At 25.4% G+C, this 12,608-nt stretch overlaps 1 protein-coding gene across 2 annotated transcripts in view; it reads left to right on the plus strand.

Annotated features, from left to right (window-relative positions):
- LOC112600636 (vesicular acetylcholine transporter) overlaps positions 1-12,608 on the plus strand; it is a 57,386-nt gene that overhangs the window by 4,483 nt on the left and 40,295 nt on the right. The window contains exon 2 of one of the 2 annotated variants that reach the window (XM_025347921.1): positions 6,545-8,597. The exons of the other annotated variant lie outside the window; for it this stretch is intronic. Within the exon in view, the coding sequence (XP_025203706.1) occupies positions 6,621-8,249 (1,629 nt within the window). The 5' untranslated portion in view covers positions 6,545-6,620 and the 3' untranslated portion in view covers positions 8,250-8,597. Of the gene's footprint in view, positions 1-6,544; positions 8,598-12,608 lie in introns of those variants that run through there. 2 annotated transcript variants of the gene reach the window in all.

The raw sequence follows: 12,608 nt of genomic DNA on the forward strand, positions 1-12,608 counted from the left end.
AAAAAAAAAAAAAAAAAATCCCATCTACTTTCTGAATCTTACCAAATTTGTCAATCTTAGATATTTATCAAAGATAATATATCGAATTTGGTTACCTACCAAATATTTTGTTTTAAAAAATATGTTTTACCAAACAAGTATAACGTAGGTGCTCGAAATCAAGTATTAAAACGAGTCTAAAATATATTATCATTGTTTTAAAGTAAACACTTAAGAAACTATTGAAAAAATTGAACTGAAAAATAGTCCATGATTTTAAAACAAATGCTGTAAGATAATAATATTATTACTTTTTATATATTAAAAGCTAAAAATAATTAATATTTCACTAAGTATTAAGCAATATAATAATGAAATATCACACTTTCAAATCTAAAAATTTGAAATAAAATAAAATAAAAGATAAAAAAATTGTTATTTTAAAAAAGAGAATCTATACTGTAACATTTATAATAAAAAAAAAAAATAAAATTAATTAAATTTTTACTGATAAATTTATTTCATATTTTATGTAAAAACGTTAAATAACAGGGTTCAACTTAATTTTTTATTCAAGATAATTTTTTAACGTCAGTAATATAATACGAAACATTACCTATTATAGCGATATTATAATATACACACACACACACACATATATATATATATTACTTTGTACTTATGTAGTTGAAATATTATGATGATCAATTACATTTTTGTACGTGGTTTAAAATAAAACGTATCAAGTCATAAAATTACTGACTAATTATATGCAAGTAAGGTAATTTTATTGTATCCCAATAAATTTTACAGATACATTATTATTTTCATAACTTTTAAAAATTAATTTCAACAAATCATTTTTTGTAAACATTTGATAATAATCTGTAGCGGCTTTATATTTTTTCCTAAAACCGACTGAAAATAAAACGTTTACCATTATACTTATAGGTTTTAAAGCCATTATATCTCGAAGTCGAATAATTCAACATTTTTAGAGTCTATATCACAGACCGTTACAAATGACCAGTTTTTTACTGGCTTTTAAAAGCTCAAATTGAGTTGACAAATCTTTTGGGTGTAAATCCCCTAAGAATATAAATATATTCAGACTCATCAACACAATATATATATATATATTTACCATTATTATCGGTCTGTGTACGCAGTCAGTTAGATGGGTTTTTTTTTGAGGGGAGTATAAAGAAGAAATAAGTAACCTAATTTCTGATCCCACCGTGACGAGAATACGTATATTATATATATGTACATATAATATATAGGGGGATGGTAGAAAACACAACCCAAACCGCGTTTGCATTCGGTTTTCGAAACAAAAGGCCTACAGCAGTTGTGGCGGCTTTTTCTCGCCGGTATTTCACCACTACCGCCCGCGGCCATCAGCCCTCGGCAAACTCAATTACTTCCTGCAAGCATTCGTTGCCGCATGTCGCTCTAGTTGCGCGTCGTATATGCAGGTCAACCCCTCTAACGATAATTTTCTTTCTTTCGTTTCGTTTTGTTTTATTTTATTTTTTAGATTTTGAGGAAATCGCAATAAGAACCCTCGGGAATCGCGCGCCGCCATACTTTACACACCGGTTCTTTGTTTCGAGAGTTCGGAGTTCGGTGCTCATCTTGTCCATCGTAACAATTAAATACCGTCGTTTTTGCTTAGATATTTACTATAAAATATTATAATATCTACAATAATTGTGATATGCGTAAGTATCCGCCAGAACTAGGCTCACGACACACTATGTGGTTTGGCCAATCCCGATAACTGTAGCCTTAAACAGCTTGACACTAAACGTTTTTGTACTTGTATAAACAAACGTATAACCTCAACTTAGTGCACTGGTTCGTTTCCACGTTTTTAGAAGGCTTAGAATTCAAATCACAGGTGAATAAAAACCCAATTGAATGATCGAATATCGATTCTACATTGTTCTACGCTGTAACCGCGGTGGCACCGATTCTATCGGTCGCAAACACTTCACTCTACCCATCAATCACTATTCACTATTGAACTTATCTCATTTCATCCTTCTCCTTAAACCTGTTAGACTCACGACGATTTTTAGGAGCTCACAATACTCTAATATAAACCGTGTATGTAAAATTTTTTCCAACGATGCGCGCGTTTCCGTCTAGCCTTTGATACATAGCCTTTTATAGATGACATCTATAACCGCCCAATAATAACTGGACGATTATGATCGTTCAGCTTATTAATTTACACACAGTCCGAGTTTACTAAGATATTTTGCACCGCCCTGATGTTCTACCATAGTTTTCTTCGCGAGGCGACAATGGGTCGTAAAACGTCGTTTACGCACACACACACACACACACACATAATAAAATATGATGGGAAGGGGATAACGAGGGGAAAGATTGAGGAAAAGTTTAAGTGCGCACGGTCACGACATAATTTGAGAAATTGGACATGCGACGGCGATATAATATATTTTATGTACAAGGGTTGTAATATAACGAATAGGCGACCCTCTCGTGCTGGCGTATTTCAGATATTATAATAATGACGGACCATGGTGGGGTTGACTAGGTGTACCTACAGCAATCTTAGTGGCCACTCCAATTTGGTTGCTGAGCAAACAAATGACAATCCCGTCGGTGCAGGAATTCAGTCGTAAAAATATATAGTCGCAAGTATAGCGCCGATCATCGATTATGATAATGAATAATGACGATTCGAAGATATTTGTTAGCACGAGCTAAATAATGTTTATTATACGCCTACAGACGAGCATAGGTCGTTCATCAATAAATAACGTATTTACGAATGAGTATATCGTATGCACTGTGTATGGTACGAAATATAAGATTGTGGACAAGTTTTAGTTATAGGTACATGTTATTATACAATCTTAGTATAATAATTTTAAACAGAATCTGTTATTGTGGAGGAAACGTTGTATAATATTCTCGATAATAATGTTGAGTTAATTTCTTTTTCATCTTATAAAAATACTGTACCTACCGACTTAGCAGATAAATTAAAATATATCCTATGCGTATAGCACAGTCCAAATATTTTACTTGGTCTTACTTTTACTTGACTACAGGTATTATAGTTATTAAGTTTAACATATAGTAAATGAATTATTTGAGGGAAAATGCTATTAAAATTCAAAGAGATAATTAAAAAAAATAGTATTAATTAAACGTTAACTGTTCAGGTAATCTTATATAATATTTTAAAGATTATTTGTCGAATAGTTTAATTGAAACAAGATATTAACTATAATGCAAATTAAAAAATAAACATTTAGTATTCATACTATTTGATGAACGTTGGTTATATTTAACCTTTATCATTAAATAATAATAAAATAAATGATTTTCAAAACTTATGCTAATGCTATAAATATATAAGTAGTTATAATTTATATTATGTAGTTGATAAAGAAACTAAATATTAGATATTTTTAAATAAATTACGCACGGTTATATTTTTTAGATTTTTTGTTTAGACCATTTATATTATTTCTATTAAACTAAAACAATACAAATTCAGAAATACAAGAAACAATTAAGAACCTTCTAAACATATTATTAATACTTAATATGATTTAAATTGTTATTGTATTTATTTTATTTCTTAAAGATATTTTACACACAGATATTTTATTCACAAATTCCTTTAATATTATTTAATAAAATACTCGTAAAATAATTATCAACTAAAATTAAAAGTAAATAAATACTTTTATTCCGATAGTTACGTGATAATATAATTAAAATAAATAACTTTACCTATATCATAGGTATTTAAAAATAATACGTTTAAAAAAATCATTTCGTTTAAATTTTTCAAAAAAAAAAATTTATTATCAATTACATATTTACATATTAATTATTAGATCAATAAAAGTTGTCACACATATTTTATAAAAATGGTTTCAATAATTATATTAACATTTTAAATGAGAAATAAATTTAAATAGACTAATTTAAAAAAAAAATCACCATTCCTATTACAAAAAAAAAGATTGTTTTTTTTTTTTTTATTAAAAGCGAAGTTGTTGATTTAATTTCAGTAGAACACTGGATTTTTAAAACGAGATAAAATTGACTTAAGAGTGCTCGGTTAAAAATGTATTTTCCACCGCGTTAGGAATAAGCTATCCCTTTTCAGAGTTTACATAAGCAAATTTTCCAACCCAATACATTTCAATAGGATAATTTATTAAAATTGTCATTATTTTATTTTTAACTATGCAAGCATAACAACTTTTTATTTATTTCATAGGTGGGAAAAGTTAATTATTTTTATTTTTTTATTTCAATTTATACACTTATAGATACGTGTTTTAGTTATTTAGTTAAACTATGCATATTTTTTAAGTGATAAAAATAAAAATATTGTTCCTTAAATTATTTTTATTGTGAACAAATATTTTTACAATATATTTAAATAATAATCGTAGAATAAATTATCATACCTAATCAGTAATTAGAGTAACCGTGAAGTAAATAAAGTTTATTTTATAATAATTACTACAGATTTAGTAACTTATAAAAATATTTGTAATTTCAAGTTTAGATATGCTTTTGATACATAATTTAGTGAAAAAATGTCGTTTTACAATAACAAATTATATAAATCAATATGTTGATTGAAATATAAAATTATGATTTAATAATATAAGAAAATCTACTAAATTAATATAAATTATTTAAATAAGCTCTAATAAAATTTACAAAATATATTAAATAAATAATCAATTTTAAAATGTGAACATTTAGATTAATTATTATAGTGAGTGATTTTTTTCTTTAAATTATTGAATTAAAATATAATATAATTAAATTTGTAAATAAAAAAATTATTGAAAAGTTAAATATGGTTATTTATTGTAATGTAAATATAATATAGATGTTCAGTAATAATTTAAATTTTTCATGATTGAAAATTTGTTTTCATATTTTGTATTTTAAAATGTAAAAGAAATCCCATTAATTGAATTCTGTTACTTTTTCTGTAAACACTTTTATTTAATAAAAATAGATTCATTTTCATAAAATTTCATTTATTTTTCGTTAATAATTGAATTGTATTTTGTTTGAATTTTAAAATAATCATTATTTTTAATAAATATTAAAACCATTGTATTATTATTATTATTATTATTTTTAAATTTGAGTTTGTTCATGATGTACATTTTTTTTATATCAAATAAGTACTTTATAGATCAATAAAATACATATATATATATATTATATTACTGGTTATTAGAATAAAAATAGATGCTAATTCTTATTAATCAGTTATGATAATATTATAGAAAAAATATTTCTTGATTTATAAATATATCCTATTTTAAAAAATATAATGAAATACCGAATAAATCCAAGATTTTTTCTTCTTTACGACCTAACAATCTTACATGTACAAATTCATTGAGGTTTTTTTTTATGTCAAACGAATCTGCATCTAGTAAAGAAACACGTACATTATCGACACCCAAACCCTATAAAATGTACGAGACATACTATAGGAGGGTCGCTCCCTTCCAATGTATACAGTGACCGGTTAATTAGCAAATTGCATCATTAAAAATAATGAGACAGGGTAGCGACTATAGTGGATGTCTTTATAAACTTTGCTAAAATGTTTGGGAGGGATCAAAACAAACACGAAAATCATAGTTAAGGGAAATGACGACTAAACGTAAATATACCTACTATTTATATATACTTTATTTAAAATATTTTTTTGAATTATTTTACGATACTGTATGATTGTATGTATGGCAAAAGCTAAGTTTTATTTTAAACCAATATATTTTTTTTTATTAAAATTATTTAGTATAGATTTTAAATAAGTGAATTAAATATTATTTTTTTTGTTTTCGTTTTTTATAATATATGTCTCATATGCGTTGCTTAAAAAAATAAATAAAAAATAAAAATAGTATTAAACATAGCCAAATAATAATTATATTTTACACAACATAACTCAATTATAAAGGGTAGGTAGTTGAGTCAGTTCATTATGATAGCAACCATGTAATTTATTTTCAAAATGTAAAAGAGAATCGCTTGTGCCGCGAGGTTATGCGTGCAATTGACAGTCCCTTTCATTGACAGCTTTGTTACTTTAAATACACCTAAGCCCCCAGGAGTATGTGGCATCTGTAATTATCACGTCTTTTACACTATTCAGAATTAATAACAATATCATCAGATTATATTGCGTTGTATAAACTAAAAATATACATTTATGTGATTTAATATAGAAATAAGTGAATTAATAAACAGAAGTATTATTAAGTGGAACATTTAATAATTTTAAATGCTATTAATAAAAAAAAATTTACGTTTACATAATAATTGGTCTTATATCATTTTTTCTTAAAGTTTTTCTCACAGCAAAGGTGCAGATTCCATAATTATTTTATACATGATTGTTGTTTATATTGTTGAAGAACTTTCCATGATGGATTTCATACCTTTGCAATGAGATACACTCATTATTTTTCATCTGATGTTTTACGTTAATTTTCTAACACAATTATTTTGTATCTTTTTGTTAAAGGTTGAGATCAATCATGGTGAGTTCCATCATCGTTTCTTCGGGGGAAGTCGTGTAATGTGATATCAGGACCTTCATCATGGAACCATCAGGGAATCCACTATTTCGGTGTTGGAATGCTGTAGGCACGTTCCAAGTACCACTTATTAATTTAGAAGTCAACGAGCTTAAGGAAATACTATGGGAGAAGATTCAAGAGCCAGTTATTCAAAGAAGACTGATTCTAGTTATCGTGTCTATAGCATTGTTGTTAGACAACATGTTATACATGGTAATTGTGCCAATCATACCAGATTATTTGAGGTACGTAGATTCTTGGGGTGAAATCCCCACGGCAGTAAATTTTACGGATGATCCGATCACTCCGCCATCCCATCATGGACAAGATTCAGCAACTGGAGTATTATTTGCATCCAAAGCAATTGTACAACTGATGGTGAATCCATTTTCTGGTGCTCTAATTGATCGTATTGGATATGATATACCAATGATGATTGGCTTATCCATTATGTTCCTATCCACCTCGATATTTGCATGCGGAAGAAGTTATTCCGTCCTTTTTATTGCTAGAAGTCTTCAAGGAGTTGGTTCAGCGTTCGCTGATACGTCTGGATTAGCAATGATAGCTGATCGGTTTACCGAAGAGAATGAAAGAGCTCAAGCATTAGGGATCGCATTAGCATTCATCAGCTTCGGTTGTCTAGTAGCACCACCTTTTGGAGGCGCTTTATATCAATTCGCGGGTAAAGAAATTCCATTTCTTATACTGGCATTCGTTTGCCTCGTTGATGGTTTAATGTTACTTCTAGTAATGAAACCCATAAAACAACAACTTAAAGAACAAAAACATTTAAAAAAAGTTCCAACTATACCCATATGGAAACTTTTTATGGACCCTTATATTGCTGTATGCTCTGGAGCCTTGATGATGTCAAATGTCGCACTCGCATTTCTAGAACCTACTATATCCCTTTGGATGGAAGATCACATTACTCATGATAACTGGAAAATGGGGATGATATGGCTACCCGCATTTTTTCCTCACGTATTTGGTGTAATGCTAACGGTAAAGCTATCAAAATTGTTCCCAAACTATCAATGGCTTATGGTTGCTATTGGATTATCTCTTGAAGGCCTTAGTTGCTTAATAATTCCTTTCTCAACCTCATATAAAGTTCTGATGATCCCTATCTGCATTATATGTTTTGGAATCGCGTTAGTGGATACAGCTATATTGCCCACCCTTGGGTACATTGTAGATGTTCGATACGTTTCAGTTTATGGTAGCATTTACGCGATTGCCGATATTTCATATTCATTAGCTTATGCCATTGGTCCTATAGTAGCTGGTGAAGTAGTAGAAATGATCGGTTTTACTTGGCTGAATATCATCATAGCAGTTTCCAATTTAGCATATGCTCCAGCATTGATGAGGCTCAGAAATATATATGACTTTAAGCCGTTCCAGAACGAAGCAAATATACTCATGGCTGACCCTCCAGATAAAGAATATCAAACATATGCCATGCAAGAACAACCCATTCCAGTTAATAATGAGTATAGTAGAATGGAAGGACACTCGGAAACTAATATGGATGGCCATGTAGCGATTGAAAATGAAAATGCCACATTCCATCAACCTCAAGATACCAATCCTTTTAGAAGACCATCTCAACCGGCACAAGATAGGAACCCATTTAGACAATAGCATTAGAAAAAACTATTGATTTTTTTTATTAAAATAGATAACAAGGTGCTTAGTATCAGACATTACCGTTTTTTGAAAAAAAAAAAGACTTAATACAAATTATAAGTGTAGACTAAGCAATATTATATCATGTAGTAATCATATTTAAAATAAATGGTGAGTAAACCTTCTAATGCTATATGGTCTATATCGTTCCTTATTTGTTTTTCGGTAATGAAATATTAATTGAGTGTTAATGAAAAATATGAATATTTAGGATGCTTTTAAAATTATTACCTTACTACGGAAATTGTAACTAATATTCAATATATTTGAATAGTTCATACTTTTAACAATTTGAAATCGTATAATTGTGCTTCTATTATAAGTTTATTCATAAATAACAATTTTAATATACAAAACATGTGACTTATATAAAACAAAATAATTATAATTTAAAATTGTAAAAATATGTGTATTTTCTTCGTTGCATTCGCATATTAAATAACTTAATTTAACTTTCGGATCAAATATTTTAATAAATATAAATTGAGCTAGACAGTTAAAATAATTTTAAATTATCTAATTCTTTCTATTGAAACACCAAATTATTATTAATTGGATAATATTTTTAATGTACCTAGCATAGAATTCTACTAAAGTCTCGTGAAATATCTGCTGATGAAATTTGTATTGCATTAACTACAGTTACTTAAAATAAACATTGTATTATCTAAATTATGCAATAATACATCAAATAAATTATACTGACCAGATAAATAAAATATTATTATTAAGTAAATTACTATAAAACTAATTTTTTAATGATTTATTCCTCACCATAAAAGAAATAAATGTATTCAACATATTTTACTGAATTACTGACCATTATTATAAAATTACACTATACAAATTAAATGTTAAAATGTAATCTACGTATATTAGTATATTAATTTTAGATAACTTTTTGTAGTATTTAAATGCAAAACATTCTTTTTTATTTTATGTAATTTAAAAATTGAACTAACTAAATTAAAATGATAAATTTTGAAAAAGAAACATCAAAATTTAACAACTAGGTATTGCATAAATTTATGTTAAGTTAAATTATTTTGTTTATAATGTTCTCCCGTTGTCCATCAAATACAAATTTTCTTTTCATTAATATTTTTTTTATTTTCATAGTTTTGATGATATTGTTACATACATTAAGCACTAGACTATACAATTTAATAAAAAATTAAGTATTACTTTTCAGCATTAAACAGTAATTACACTAAAATATAAAAACAAATTATAAATCTTTCGTACTTTTAAATGCTCAATAATTACCAGAACATATCAACCGAAATTAAATTTTAAAGTTAAAAACTCTTTAAATTTAATATTATGTTAGAACAATTATTAACACTAACTACATATCCATATGAAAATTCGAGCTTGTAATATTAGCTTCACATATTATACAATATAAAAACTATTAAATTCATGGTATAGACTACCTACAACTTATTTGCCTTAAACATTTTCAATTATTAATTATTATTTATTATACTATTATAATAAATTAGTTCATTAGTATATAAGTAAAATAATTAGATATTATAAATTTATCTTAAGGGGTAACCAATCATATCAACACATATCATTAAATTCTAAGTTGTATATAAATTAGCAATACTAATTACTATTAATAAACATGTATAAAAATGTTTATTTTTATCATTATTTTTTATATATAATATATATATATATATATATATATTATATTAAATAAATTATACCTATAATAATATTTACACTTAATCGTGTAAACAACCAAGTTCATACATATCATAAAACCAAATTCGATACATATCATTGGTCGAAATTATTGTTAGTTAAGAATTATATGTTAAGGATTTTAGGTTAAGAACAATTATTATACATAGATTGACATTTACTTAGAATATATTAATATTTACAGTGAACTATGATTTCACATTTCATTTCATTTTAATTTTTGTCTTTATCTTGCAAATAATTTAAAAAATAATATAGATTCTTATAATCGAAGACTTTAGCTATTCATCTATGTCCGTCTCATATTTATAAATATATTTAATTGCGTAGAAATGTAGAATACTGCAGTAATTATTGTTAAACAAATAACGATATTAATGTGTTTATGAAATTAAATTCCTAAAATTATTTTTTCGTAAATTGTTTGAAACAATGTTTGATTCAATGAACGTCAAACTTATTATGTTGTTACCAATTTTATCAGTTTTTATTATTTTGATTAAATTTGAAAAAATATTATTAATAATTTCTTCTTGTTCTTTTTTTATTTGTATTGTTTCATTATGTTTAATGTTAAAATATATTAATGAAAACAATTATGTAATATTTATTTAAGCAAACACAAAGCAATTGTATTTATTTATTCTATAGGACTACTCTGTTTTCCATTAGTCTAAACATGTTAGATAAAATAAATTATAATTTTAAATGAAAATAACTAATTTGTTTTCATTAAAAAAATATTGTAAATATTATGATAAAGTACTAATGGTTATATTATTTATTAGGTTACTAATACACTTCTTTGTATGAATATTATTATTACTATTATTATTATTATTATTATTATTATTATTATCTAGTTGTTATTTAATCTTGTTAAAATTTATAACCATGTCATTATTGTAACTAAATAAAAATAACAGTTAATACAATTATTACACTTGTTTACTGTTATTAAATATAATCCTAGAAACTAGAATGTTAAAATAAGTAGTAAGTAGACTACAACAAGCTTGTTTCGTGAACAATTAGTCATAAAAATGTTTTTTGATCGTGATTTTATATTGTTATCTGACCTGAATAAAACATTATATTACATAAAAAAATTGGCTTTTAATTTTTTAGTCTTAAATTCTTTGAAGTATTTATTTTGATAAAAAATATTTAAACACCGAATACGTTTTCTATCAAATAGTTAACTATCAAATAAAATTAATAAAAATATATTATTGAAAACAGTAGGTAAGACACACAATATCGTAAAGAAAATTTCATCTTCGATTATAATCAAAAGAGGTAAAGACAGCATAAAAAAAAATAAAAAAAAACCTTTAAATCAGACTTTTTCCAGTTTATGATACTAAATAATATTTATCAAGTTTTAAGTTTTTTGGTAATATCTTACAATTTCTTAAAAAAAAAATAATTAAGAATTAGAATAATGAGCACTTATGGCGATTTTAATAATACAATACCAATAAATAAATAATTATACAAAACTACTAAATTTACTCTGAAAAATTGTAACATTATTCCGGTGATTCATAGCAAAATATTATGTTTTATATATCTATACAATAGTTAAAACATAAAATAATCGTAAAAAATGATGAACAGATTAAAATGTTTCATCTAGGTAAAATCAAATTTATCATAAGAATTAAAATAATATAAATAAATCTTTAAAAAATAACTAATAATTTTCTTTGATATAATAATACTTGGGTACAATATAATATTGTAATGTATAATATGGTAGCTGTGCCATATGTTTAAATAATAATTCTAAAAATTAAATGTTTTAAATATTCTATATTTAACAATTGATTAATTAAACATTAATTAATTTTGAATATAGAATATTAAATAATAAATACATCTGCAAATATTAAAAAAAAAAAAATTTTTGTTAAGATGATGGAATTTTTGTAGGCTTTTTTTTCTGAGCATACTGTATACACTTTATAAACCCCTGACCGGTGTATTAAATATGTATGTCCCCTTCACAACAAACATCCCTAAAGAAAAGCTTAACAGCGTTTCCATCAGTCCTTTTGAATATTTTAACAGATTCGATCGTTTTTCGAATGCCACTCGACTGGTAACTATACGTAGGTTTATTATTTTGTGTTTTTTATTACAACTCGTCTACAAACGTTTTTGAAAACTTATGAATTGTAATTCTATATAAAAAAAAAATATATATTTTTACAAAGGACTACAACATAATATTTCTAAAACAACGTCTGTATTCTAATTGATTATATCGTATGTTTATTATACAAGCAATATGTGTTATAAATGTATAATGGCCATTAGTTTCACATACTATTATAATTTTAAAAGTATGATAGGTATGTAATATTTATTAATAATTTCAAGTAAACGTAATTAATTGTTAATTTACAATTGTTGAAAGTCAAAAGGTATAGCGTTTCACTAATTTGTGTATTTATTATTAATACAAATAAAGTATATGACTTTAAATAAATTAAAACGGAATTCAAAATTTTTTTAATTTAATGTTAGTGTTTTAAAATATTTAAATTATGTAAAACATTTAATATATTAAAGAAAATAACAATTTTTGAATAA

The sequence above is a fragment of the Melanaphis sacchari genome, unplaced genomic scaffold, assembly GCF_002803265.2.
Source record: "Melanaphis sacchari strain LSU unplaced genomic scaffold, SCAv2.0 Contig65_pilon_pilon, whole genome shotgun sequence".
Lineage (NCBI taxonomy): Eukaryota > Metazoa > Arthropoda > Insecta > Hemiptera > Aphididae > Melanaphis > Melanaphis sacchari.